We start from the raw sequence: 12,445 nt of genomic DNA on the forward strand, positions 1-12,445 counted from the left end.
GATTGACGGGCCAGCTTCAAATCTAATGGCAAAGCTGGATTCGGAGTTGGGATCAGAGCACGCACGACACTGTTCCTGCAGTTCCCCGTTGTGCACGGCAGATGGCCCCCGAGCGCAGTTCCTGGCCCGCTTCGCAGAGCGCGCTGCTGCCTGGAGAGTCCCGCGCGGCCAGGCGACTCCGCGCCCAGGTTTCGGTGCGTGTGGCGGGTCGCGCCCTGCGATCCAGGTTTGCGCGGAAGTCGGGGGGCAACGACGATCTGCCCGGGGTGTCGCGCCCGGCTGCAGCCGCACTCCGGGTGACCACCGACGCGTGTCCGCCGCCGACTCTCCGCAGAGGCATCTTAGGCGGGGAGAATCTGAAGTTCTGCAGGACCCCCGTCCGCCCCAGGACAGTCCAGCCGCGGGGACTTTCTCCGGCTAGAGTGCGTGCGCTGGACCCGGCAGGCGGTGCCCGTGGGAGGCTACCCATGGGGAAAGCGGCCCACTGGGTTTAGAGACAAGGCAGCTTCTAAACTAGTCTTTGGAGAGAACTCGGCTGGAACGCAGAAGGGACAGCCCGGACTGGTGTTGAGTGTCGGGGAACCGACGGAGCGGGCTGCGTAGCTCCGGGGACGGGAGTGAAGCAATTAGGTTTGTTTGGGTGGAGAGTTGCCTAGGGAAACCGAACACTTAAGAGCCTCTTCTTTCCCCTCTCCAGCCTCTTCTGGGGTGCTGAAGTCACAATTCCAGCGAGTCCTCTCTCCTCCCACGCCTCCGTCTGCCCTCCAGACCGCGGGAGCCCAAGGCGCAGAGGGCCGGGAACGAGACGTCAGTGGAGGATGAAGAACTAGCCTTGGGACCCTTGGAAAATGAGGCAGACGCCCCTGCTGCAGCTGGCGCTACTTCTCGCCCTGCCCAGGAGCCTGGGGGGGAAAGGGTGTCCGTCTCCGCCCTGCGAGTGTCACCAGGAAGATGACTTCAGAGTCACCTGCAAGGATATTCACCGTATCCCCAGCCTACCGCCCAGCACGCAGACTCTGTGAGTACCTGGGAGAGGAGAGGGGAGCATCGAGAGGCCAGGGACAGCTGCAAAGATGGCCAGAAGTGCACAAAAAGAGTGTGAGAGTAAGCCAAAGGGCTGCGTGTGTGTGTGTGTGTGTGTGTGTGTGTGTGTGTGCAGTGAGTAAAAACGCAACTGCCCAAACCTGGGATTGCTGCCATCCTAGTTACTCAAAACACGCGAAAAGCTAAAACCCTGGTGCAAGATACAAGCGTGAGCTGCCCTTTCTCAAGAGCTGCTCTTCACTTTGCCCAGGCCTGGCTGAATCTTTCACTTCAGATATTAATAACACTAATAGCAACTCAAGAATTGACCTCTAGCACAGAGACCCTGTCTTTCAACTCTGAATTCCCCACACCTGGCATATGGCCTGGAACTCTTCTGGTGCACAAGCAAAAGCTTGTTGAGTAAGTGAACCAATGAATATGCAGGTCTCAGATGTCCGTCCACCACTTCTTTAGAGACAGTTTTGAAGGGGGTAGAATTTCAAGTCATGGGAGAGAAACATGGCTCTGACAGTGGAGGGGAACTTGGAGCCATCTTTTTACAGTTCCACCAAATGTTGAGGAGAAAGGATAATGTTGGAGGAAGGCAAGGGACTAAGAGTCAGGAGACCGTTCTCTTCATGCCCCTCTCACCAGCTGGGAAAATAGGGGAGGTCATTTATTTGGGAAGACCCAAGTTTACCTCTGAGTAAAAGAGGGGCGTCAGTTAGGTGCATTCCGATGTCTGATGATGCAAGTGAGGGGATTCGCTGGATCACAAAGAGTAAGAACTTGATAAAGACAGTAGCAGGGAGAATCTGACCTTGAAAACAATGGGAGTAGGGGTAGGGGAGGGATGGTGTGCTGAAGAACAAAATTATTCTGAGAAGAGACAGTGATGAAGAGTGTGGGTGAAAAGGCATGCCAGTTTAGACAGCGGCCACAGCCATCTGCAACAGTAGCAAAGTGATTTTCAAATCTTGGCGGGGGGGGGGGGGCAGTAGAACTCTTGTCAAAGGAAAGCTTATGAGAGAAGTCAAATATGTAAAGCTAACCATTTTATTGTGCTTACTCCTGTCCTCAGCACTTTACACAAACTCACCAACTGACTCCTCACAAAATCCAACTGAGTAGGTAATTTTACTATTCTCGTTTTATAGATGGGGAAACTGAGGCACAAAAAGCAAGGCCACTTGTTCGATGTCATGCAGTTAATCAGTTGTGGTGCCAAGATTTGAAATAGCTCCGAGCTGCACTCTTAAGCCCCTGCCCTTAGATGAAAGCAGGTCTAACCCTGCCAGCTTTTCTCCAATATGGTCTTGGAAAAAAATAGAAAGGAGAGAAAAATGTGTAAGAACTTAGAAAAGTAAGAGTTGGGCAGGGGAAGAAAAAGGAACAGAAAGAAGGAGGGAAAGCAAAAAGAAAGAATGGGAGGGAGGGAGGAAAAGAAAGACTGTATCTGTGTTATAGTAGGCATTTCCTGCTGAAACAAAACAGACCTTAAAGCCTGTTCTGGGTGGCAACCTTTTTTCTGAATCTAGATGCTGTGTAACCATGGCTGGCTGTTTTACAAATTATTATGGTGCTGAGAGCATTTTTTCCTAAGCCTTAATCTCTATCCATGTATTATGGTGCTGAAAAGTAAACAAGACTGTCCCTTTCTGCATTACCCATACACTTGCCGTGTGGTTCACTAGATGGATGGGAGACAGTTTCACTGTTTGTGACTTCCACTGAAACGGTGGTTCTGAATCTTCTCTACTTCCCCCATCTAAGACAGCATGATTCACTCTTATTATAACAGTGATTCTAACTAGGTAGGAAGTAAGGGAGAGCTGATATTCCTACTCCCCAGTGGAACATTCTAGAATCTTTGATATGCAGGTAGTTTGAAAAAAAATTGCTCCTCCTGATTGAGAATACTGATTTAAGGGAAATTAAATGAACCCAGCAGAATAAAATGAAAAATTTTAATGTTGGCATATAATTATAGATCATAACACCTCAGAACCAAGGATAGCAAGATGGACCCATTACTCTCATTCAGAGAATTGCCATTTGCTACCTGTGTGCACAAGAGGACTACCCCTTCTCTGAATGAGGGTGGGGTTTGATTTTCGTTTTGGATTTGTGTGGATTCTTCCGCAAGAAAGTGCCACCTTACCTTGCCTTGTCCTTTGACCTATCCACTTTCAGGTTCATGATGGTGACAATCACTACCTCACCCCCTCCAACTTCCTTCAACTCCAGTGGAGTGAAGGTTTGTCTATCACACACTTATGTGCCTTCAGAAATGTTTCTTTTTTAAATTTTTTAAGCTTATTTATTTATTTTTAAACAGAGAGAGAGAACGAGAGCAGCAAAGGGGCAGAGAGAGGAGAGAGAGAATCCCAAGAAGGCTCAGCACTGTCAGTGCAGAGCCCTATGTGGGACTTGAACCCACAAACCATGAAATCATGACCTGAGCCAAAAATCAAGAGCCAAATGCTTAACTGACTAAGCCACCCAGGCACCACCCCCTTCAGAAATGTTTCTGAAGGAGCTGTTATAGCAACTGTTTTCAGGTTCTGGATTTTGCTTCCATTATTGCTAATTTGCATTCTGCATCTGTATCTGTGGCTCTAATTGATGGACTAGCCCACTATTTTTGAAACTGAAGACACTCACTCAACATCTTCAGGATTTTTGCCAGATCTGTGTTCCACCTGTGCTATTATACATTCAGTATCTTTAAGTATTTCACTTCTTTAACTGAAAGAAATTTATTTAGAAAGCTTATATTATGACTATAAATGGGAAATTAGCGTAACTTGCTGTAATTAGGAGGTAACCCAGAAAGCGAAAAACATTGAAAACACAAATATAATTACATTCTAGGCTCAAGATTATTGCCTGTGAATGCTCTAAGCCTGAGGCTGTTAAAAGTGAAAAGGGATAGGGGCACCTGGGTGGCTCAGTTGATTTAGTATCTGACTGTTGATTTTGGCTCAGGTCATGATCTTCTAGTCCATGAGGTTAGGCTCCGTGCACTGACTGTGCAGAGCCTGCTTGGAATTCTCTCTCTGTCTCTCTCTCTCTCTCTCTCTCTGTCTCTCTGTCTCTCTTTTTCTGCCTCTCACCTGCTCTTGCTGCTTTCTCTCTCTCAAAATAAATAAATTTAAATTAAAAAAAGATAAATTTAAATTAAATTTTATTTTTTTTTCAACGTTTTTTTATTTATTTTTGGGACAGAGAGAGACAGAGCATGAACGGGGGAGGGGCAGAGAGAGAGGGAGACACAGAATTGGAAACAGGCTCCAGGCTCCGAGCCATCAGCCCAGAGCCTGACGCGGGGCTCGAACTCACGGACCGCGAGATCGTGACCTGGCTGAAGTCGGACGCTTAACCGACTGCGCCACCCAGGCGCCCCTAAATTAAATTTTAAAGAAAGGGAAGAGTGTAAGCGTTAAATATTCAAGAGGTACCAATTCAACATGCTGTCCTTGGTGGTATCAGAAGAATTGAAAAACCATGGAAAAAGGAATCACTTTTTCACTGGTATTCAATATTATTTAATGCCACGTGGGCATTCCACCTAAAATAATCTCACGTCATACTTGGTTTCCACACTTAGGGAATTGTGCATTTATTCCATATTTCACAACTGTTTTAGTCACAATCAGTGGTCATAACCTGAATAGTGTTTGATTTCCCACCTAAAAAGAAGCCCCCTGCTTTAGCACCCACATGCTTGCCAAATACAGAAATACTCTGTCTTACAAAGATGGTGTCACTTCATGCTTCTGGGCTCCATGATTTATTATTCTTTTTTCTCCTCTGTGTGTGTGACTCAAGGTCTTTGATGGTAAGTAACAGAAAACCCGGTCTGTCTAGCTTAAGGAGGGAAGAAATGTTCTGAAACAATAACATGTAATTTACAGAATCACTGTAGAACCTGGCTTTTAAAACAAGCCAGAGCCCGGGGCAGCCAGGGAGTTGGAGCCACAGCCAACCATCTGGTTGGAACAACTCCACAGACAACACCATAACCACAGCCACTGGACATCTGTGGTGCTGGGCACCTAGTTCTGTAGCTGCTGGGCTGTCTGTGTACTGCTATCAGTAATGTCTCAACCATTCCTGCCACTTTGAATCACCAGTCAGAAAGGGATATTCTAGATGGAAGCATCTGATCGTCTGCCGTAGGTTACCTGCTGTGTCCCAGCTGCTGGGGGGAGTAGGGGGAGGGAGGTCCCTTTTCCCCCACTTTTGGTGTCTATAGTAGGAGGTGAAGAACTGGGTCCTTCTAACAGTACACATATTAATGGGGCATTTTCCACCAAAGAGGAGCTATCTGCCCTCACCATTGCTCATCACTTCCTTCATCCTGCAAACATTTATTAAGCACTGGCTACGTTCCAGACATGTGCTAACGCTCTGGACTTGGCAGAGAACAACATCAACATGTCCCTGTCCTCAGGGGTCTTTACAATCTAGGGTGGAGCTGAATATCCATCAAATAATCTCATAAGCATGCAATTATAATTGTGTAAGTGTGCTGAGAGTGTACTTGGTGGGAATGGGGGGTGGAGACTGACTTCAACTTGGGTTCAGGGAATGTTATGAGCTACATCCTAAACTAGTAGGATCCTAAACTAGTAGGCATAAGGAGTTGCATGTGTGGAGGTAGAGGGTGAGGAAGTGGTGTTCCAGGGGATTGAATTACTCATTTGAAGAGCTTTGAAGAATTCTAACCTGAACAGTGAAAGAGTTGATGGGCAACAATATACGTTGCTACTTTCTTTGTGACACAGTACAGGTCGAGGTGAATTCTGATGTCAGTTTTTCCTCCAATTCTCCAATTCTGGAGGCAGCCTTTGTGCCAACAACAAAAAAAATGACTTTTTAGGGGTAACTGTTTAAAAACAATATTTGATTCATTAAAGTAATAAATGTAAAGACTAGTTCTTTTCTGAGTTTTCCATATATTTATTATTTTATTTGTAAATTTAATTATAATAATTACCTTAAGGAAGACATATTTTTTGATGGAAGACTTTGTAATTTAATAATATTTTAATAAATAATTTAATAAAATAATAGTTTGAGTACAAACATAATACGTTTTCTTTTAAAGCACTTGAATGTGCTTTCCAAATACTTAGAAAAGTCTAGAAAGTCTATTAAATTAAGCTTTATTAGTACCAGGAATCCTAAGTTTTATAGACATCCCAGTGCTGTTTATAGGAGCAGGAGAGTAGAATGGTTAAGGGCACTCTCTGGAGTGAGATCATCATGGTTGAATGCCTTGCTCTACCATTTCTTCAGCATACTTTTGGAAATGAAGAGAGGGGAAAAACATTTTTCCTTCTATTCTTCTAAATCCTTGACTAGGACCCCTAGTAGCAACAATAAAGAAAATAGATTAACAGGAGAAAAGCACACATATTTACTTAAAATAAGTTTTATGTGACATGGAGTGAGGACACTGGCATCCTAGGTTCCTTATGGTTAGGGTTGCCCTATCTAGAAGGATTCTCCACTTATCCCTGTTATCCAGGTGTAATTAATAGCATTCCTCAACTCTCAATAAGGAATGAAGACCCAAAGAAGCCATTAACCTTGATTGTTTTTACATCGGGTTTGATAAAGAGTGGGAAGTCATGGAACAATGTGATAGGACAAAAACAGGGGGTGAACTAAGTGTAGAAAACTGGGGGAAACAGCGAGTTTATTCCTTCAGATTCCTCTTGCCTTCCTTTCGTCTTTGCAGAAAAGGATACTCCTTTCCTCTGGGTATAGGGAAGGCACTTCTACACAGCAGGGGGCTTATGACCTGCTGTAGGAGAGGGTCAGATAGCCCTGTCTGCACTAGCAGTTTCTTAGATTTCTCCAGTTTAAAATATCCAAAGTGCCAAGATGCCACGTTTGGGGAGGGCATGCTCTGAACACTATCAGTATTTGCTCTGTACCTCAGTTTCTTCATCTGTAAAATGAGGATAATAATAGTACCGGCCTCGTTGGATTGCTGGGAGGTATGAATGAGTTAATGGTGTTAAAGGATAATTTTCAAAGAAAGGTAAAATCATGAGTCTCCTACAGCAATAAATTGAACGCCTTAAAGATTTTATTTAACTCTGTTTTAGTTTCCTAAGGCTGCCATAACAGAGTACCCACAACTGGATGGCTTAAAACACCAGAAATTTATTCTCTCATATTTTTGGAAGCTAAAAGTCTGACATCAAGGTACTGACAAGGCTATGCTACCCTGGCAGGCTCAAGGAAAGAATCCTTCCTTGCTTCCTAACTTCTGATGCCTGCCTGCCATCCTTGGTTTTCCTTGGCTTGTAGCAGCCTGACACCAGTCTTTGTCTCTTCAGTCATGACCTTCTTCTCTGTGTAAGTCTCTGTGTGTCCTCCACCCCTTCTTATAAGGAACCAGTCATGGGATTTAGGGTGCACGCTAATCCAAGATGATGTATACTTAACTAATTACACCTACAGAGACCCTATCTCCAAATAAGCTCACATTCTGAAGCTCAGGTGGTTGTGAATTTTGGGGAGACACTATTCAACCCACTACAGCGAGGAAACTGGTAAAATGTTGCAATTATGTTAAAAATCCACAAAATAGATTTATAGATGAGGAATATTGAAATGGACGTGCTAATGGAGGCAAAAGACTTCTTTCATAGTCAGGGGATGGGGGAAGTCAACTGAAGCTCTACCAGAAAGGACAGAATTTGCCATGTCTATAGACAGAATTATTTTGCATTGCTATCAATTATTTACAATCTACACAATTATGAAAGAGCTCCCATTGAATCAGACTCAGAATCCTGGAAGAATATGCTCTAGTCAATGCAAAATTTTCCAGTGAAGCACAATATCCCCTACAATACACACAGAACACTTAGAACGGTTAATTTATTGACTCCCAGTAAACACTCTATGAGGAAATTCAGTAAAAAATAATTTCCATTTCAACTTAAATCACAGGTCAATATAAATTATTCAATTATACATTTTAAATTGAAATTGCAAGGCCAATCTATTAGATATTCCAATCAATAGACTGAGTTTAAATAACACAATACTCAAAATACCAAATATATATTGAGTATTCTTTTTTTTATTTTTATTTTTTTAATGTCTATTTACTTTTGAGAGAGTTAGAGCACGAGCAGGAGAGGGGCAGTGAGAGAGAGGGAGACACAGAATTCGAAGCAGATTCCAGGCTCTGAGCTGTCAGCACAGAGCCCAACGCCAGGCCCAAACCCATGAATAACCAGATCATGACCTAAGCTGCAATCAGACACTTAACCAACTGGGCAACCCAGGCACCCTATATTGAGTATTCTTAAATTCAACACAAATTAATATTATGGGTCTGACTTAGATTTTTATTTCTATTTTTTTTAATGTTTATTTATTTTGAGAGAGAGAGCATGAGCGGGGTAGGGTCAGAGAGAGAATGAGAGAAGAGAATCCCAAGCAGGCTCCACACTGTCAGCGCAGAGCCCGATGTGGGGCTCAGTCTTATGAACTGTGAGATCATGGCCTGAGCCAAAATCAATAGTCAGACACTTAACTGACTGAGCCACTCAGGGACCCCTCATTTCTATTTTTTCTAATGTTTATTTATTTATTCTTGAGAGAGAGAGAAAGACTGAGACCAAGCAGGGGAGGGGCAGAGAGAGAGGGAGACAGAATCCCAAGCAGGCTCCATGCTGTCAGTGCAGAGCCCAGTGTGGGGCTCAGACTCTGAAACTGTGAGATCACAACTTGAGCCAAAACCAAGAGTCGGACCCTTAACCAACTGAGCAACCCAGGCGCCCCCCCCCCATTTCTATTTTTAATTCTAAATTTTCCCAAATTAAAAGATGTTTATTCATTAAGCAAGCTGGGCCCGCTCTTCCCCCACCAGTTAAGAACACCAGTTCCTTATGGAAACGTCCACTGGCTTCCTAGGTTCCTTATGGTTAGGGTTGCCCTGTCTAGAAGGAGCCTCCTCTTACATCTGTTATCCAGGTGTAATTAAGAGCATTCCCTTGACTCTCAAATTAGATTTTGGAGGGTAAATTACTAATAGATCTTACTAATAGACCATTAAGTCCAGAGGCCCACGGGACATGCTGGGACATCCTGAGCCTTGTTTATTGTCATGTAACTGTCACATTATAAGTCAACAACTTAAACAGGGTTGGTCTCTTGGTATTGCCTAAATTCTGCAACCCCCACCTACATGGTAGTGAACTTCCTTCGTGGCTTCAACTGAATTTTGCATTTCCTTGGCTCTGTTAAGATACTTGTATCTTCCCCTCTGGCTTATTGCAGGAGCCACCAAACAGCTCTCCTGCATCCAGCCTTGCCCTCCACAGTCTATCCTTCACACAGCAGCCAGAGACATCTTTTAAAATGAATGTCAGGTCACGTCCGTCCTTTGCTCACAACCCTCCTCGTCTTCCTAGTTATCTCAAGATAAAAACCAGAGTCTTTACAGTGGCCCAAAAGGGCCTACATGATTCAGACCTTCTTTTTTTTTTTTCTTTTTCTATTTTATTACTCGTACTCATAATTCAACTTTTACTCCACTGGCCTCCTTGCTGTTCCTCATGTTTGTCAGGCTTTTCCACATTAGGTTCTTCCCTGTGTCTCAAACCTTATTTTCCCAGATGTTCCCATGGCTTATCCTCTCACCTCCTTCCAGTTTTTGTTCAAATGTTACCTTCTCAATAAGGCTTTCATAATCACTCTACTTAATATTTAGCATTCCTGCTTTTAAAAAAAATTCCATAGAGCTTGGCACCTTCTAATATACGATATAATTTGTCTATGTTTCTTATTTATATCTTTCGCCATAGGGCTAGGTTTTTGTGTTGGTTTGTTTTTGTGGTTTACTTTGTTCAGTTATGTATCCCAAGTGCCCAGAAAGAGCCTGGCATATGATTGGTAGTCATTACATACTGGTTTAATAAATGAATGCATGGATGAAGGTCTCCAGAGGCACCTTAATATCATGCCACCGGCTTCTTCATACCCTTTAATTCTTTTTCAGAGTCCTTGGGTTTATTGCCCTGTTAAGGTAGATGAAATTCTACTTTTGTTTAATGTTTTTCCTGACCACCTGAGACACTAGTTTTTAGACATTAAAATGACATCTGCTGGGGCGCCGCATGCCTTACCACCCATCTGACCCTATTTCACGATACAAAAACCATGTGAAAGATGTTTCTTTGAGCAGCCACCTCCAAGAAACTGACTCTACCAGTGCTTCCTCAGCTTTCCAAATGTAGCACCCCTAAGCAAGAGGAAAGTAGAAGAGAGCCCCAGGATATCTGGGACAACCTGAAGCAATCCAGAGCAAGCAGGACACTTCTTTGAAGTCTCTGGGTTTGTTATTTTTTATTTAGCTTCTAAAAAATGAGTGACAATTTTGAATTCTTTTCCATCATGTAGCTGTTTTTTGTGGGGCTTCACATGTAACTTTTCAGAGGGTTCGCTTCTACCTTTAGGATAATGCAACTCTATATTTGAATATCCCAGTAATTTGACTCAAGTGATGGTGTACAGAATGGCAGTCACTGAAAGAGGCCAGTAAAGTACTTTAGGAGGCAGTGCTGTGTGTGCTTAAGAAGCCAGCCTCAGCAGCCAGGCCTGCTCTGCAGAGGCCAAGCCCATTAGGTCCTATTCTCAGACGCCTGGATCCAGAATGTCTAACTGTTTCACCTGTGTGAACAAACCCTGGCTATCCTGGAGTGTGAGTCTGTTTTCTTCTATTGGCTCTGATGAAGCAGTGGACAGAGAAAACTAATTCATAAAAACTTACCATATGTTGTTAAATGCGTGGATTGTATTTGGATTTATCAATTAATTGGAATAGTTTTTTCCCCCTTCCAGAACTGAGAAATCATTAATTTTAATTGATCCAACTATTGATTACTTTAATGTTTTCTTATGGTACAAAGTATGTTAATTATTACTTTAGAGATGAAGGTTTATTAACCAGAGATTCAAGGGCTTCCTAGGAGCCCATGTGTATCCTCCTGGAAATCTGTGATTAAATGAAAATTTGTACATCAGGGCACGACTGAGGGAATCTATAACTTACCTCAGATTATTAAAGGTGTCCTTGAACCCCCACCCAAAAAAGTTAAGAAATTACATTTTGGAATAACTTGGCTTTTTTGTGTGTGACAGTATACATTTGGTATTAACCATGACTTAATCTTTTTATTGCATTAGAAAGAACACTAAAACATATATTTAAAAAATAAAACTTCTTGACCTTTGAGTGTGATTTTTTTTCTCCTGACTATATTGCTATGATTATTTTTTAATGCCTCACACTTAGCTCATCCTTTGAATAGGCTCTTCTCACAGAAGTTCACTAAGTGTAGCTATTCTTCAAGTCACTGTTTAAAAACAGATTTTATAAGTGTCTAATGCCTTATATCTGACATTAAATCCTTTCTACCTCTCCTGTTTCCATTCTCACTGAATCTGCTTGCTTAATTATTCTTTTGCCTTTTATTACTCCAATTAAGAAATAGTTGAAGGAAATTTAAAGTATGAGTAAAAATGGTTCCATTTGTTCGGAGCTACAAATTAGATTCTACAGTGTTCCATTTTGATGTCAGACTCTCCTTACTTTCTTCATTTTTTTATGAATCCTTAAGAATATATAGGATGTCAGAAAATTTCAGAGGAAATCCTTTTCTTAGAATTACAAAGCAGACCTTTGTGATTTTTAAAGCATCTTATAAGTGTTCTCTTACATGTATTGACATGTAAATCTGCCCTGGGTTTTTCTGGTACAGCCCTATTTAAAATATCTTGCCATCAGAACATTCCAGAAATTCAAATATTTTCTCATCATTTTAGCTATACTTTCCACACCCCTTTTGCACCTGGAAAGAGCTCCCTGTGTCCCAGTTTTTCTTTCAAAAACATGATCTCTCTATTTATATGATACATGAAGCTCTTGGCTAACATTTTTGCAGGCATTAGCTTAATTTTACCCACACCCGAGTATTATCATAATTACTCAACTCCAGAGAGGGACTGAAATTGTCTTTTCTTATTGCCAGCTACTGTCACTTTATATTTTGTTATTTCAATCTTTTTACGAGCTAGGAAACTAGAAGGCTAACTTTAGGGAAAGGATCTGTACATGACGATAAATAAATGATCTCAAGAGAGGGCACAAATGAGGGGCTCTCCTGTGACAGTCTTTAGTGAGCTTTGTGGCTGCTCTGTTTCTCTCTCAACACCCTTTCCAGTTATTTTGGGGTACATAGCCATGGTCCAAAGTTTGAGATGATAGGAAATCTTACTCTAGATAGGTGGCATTTTATTGTGGTTAGTGTTTCTTCCTTCCTTTCTTCTTTTTTTCTTTTTAACAAATATTTATTGATTACTTAATATTTGCAAGTACTACTCT

The 12,445-nt window shown here is 42.4% G+C and overlaps 1 protein-coding gene across 5 annotated transcripts in view; it reads left to right on the forward strand.

Moving 5' to 3' along the window:
* The first annotated feature begins 846 nt into the window (after window positions 1-846).
* TSHR (thyroid stimulating hormone receptor) overlaps window positions 847-12,445 on the forward strand; it is a 165,815-nt gene continuing 154,216 nt past the window's right edge. For all 5 annotated transcript variants that reach the window (XM_058739907.1, XM_058739908.1, XM_058739909.1 and 2 more), the window contains exon 1: window positions 847-1,018. In XM_058739907.1, the coding sequence (XP_058595890.1) occupies window positions 849-1,018 (170 nt within the window). In that variant the 5' untranslated portion in view covers window positions 847-848. The remainder of the gene's footprint in view (window positions 1,019-12,445) is intronic.

The sequence above is a fragment of the Neofelis nebulosa genome, chromosome 7, assembly GCF_028018385.1.
Source record: "Neofelis nebulosa isolate mNeoNeb1 chromosome 7, mNeoNeb1.pri, whole genome shotgun sequence".
Classification (NCBI taxonomy): domain Eukaryota; kingdom Metazoa; phylum Chordata; class Mammalia; order Carnivora; family Felidae; genus Neofelis; species Neofelis nebulosa.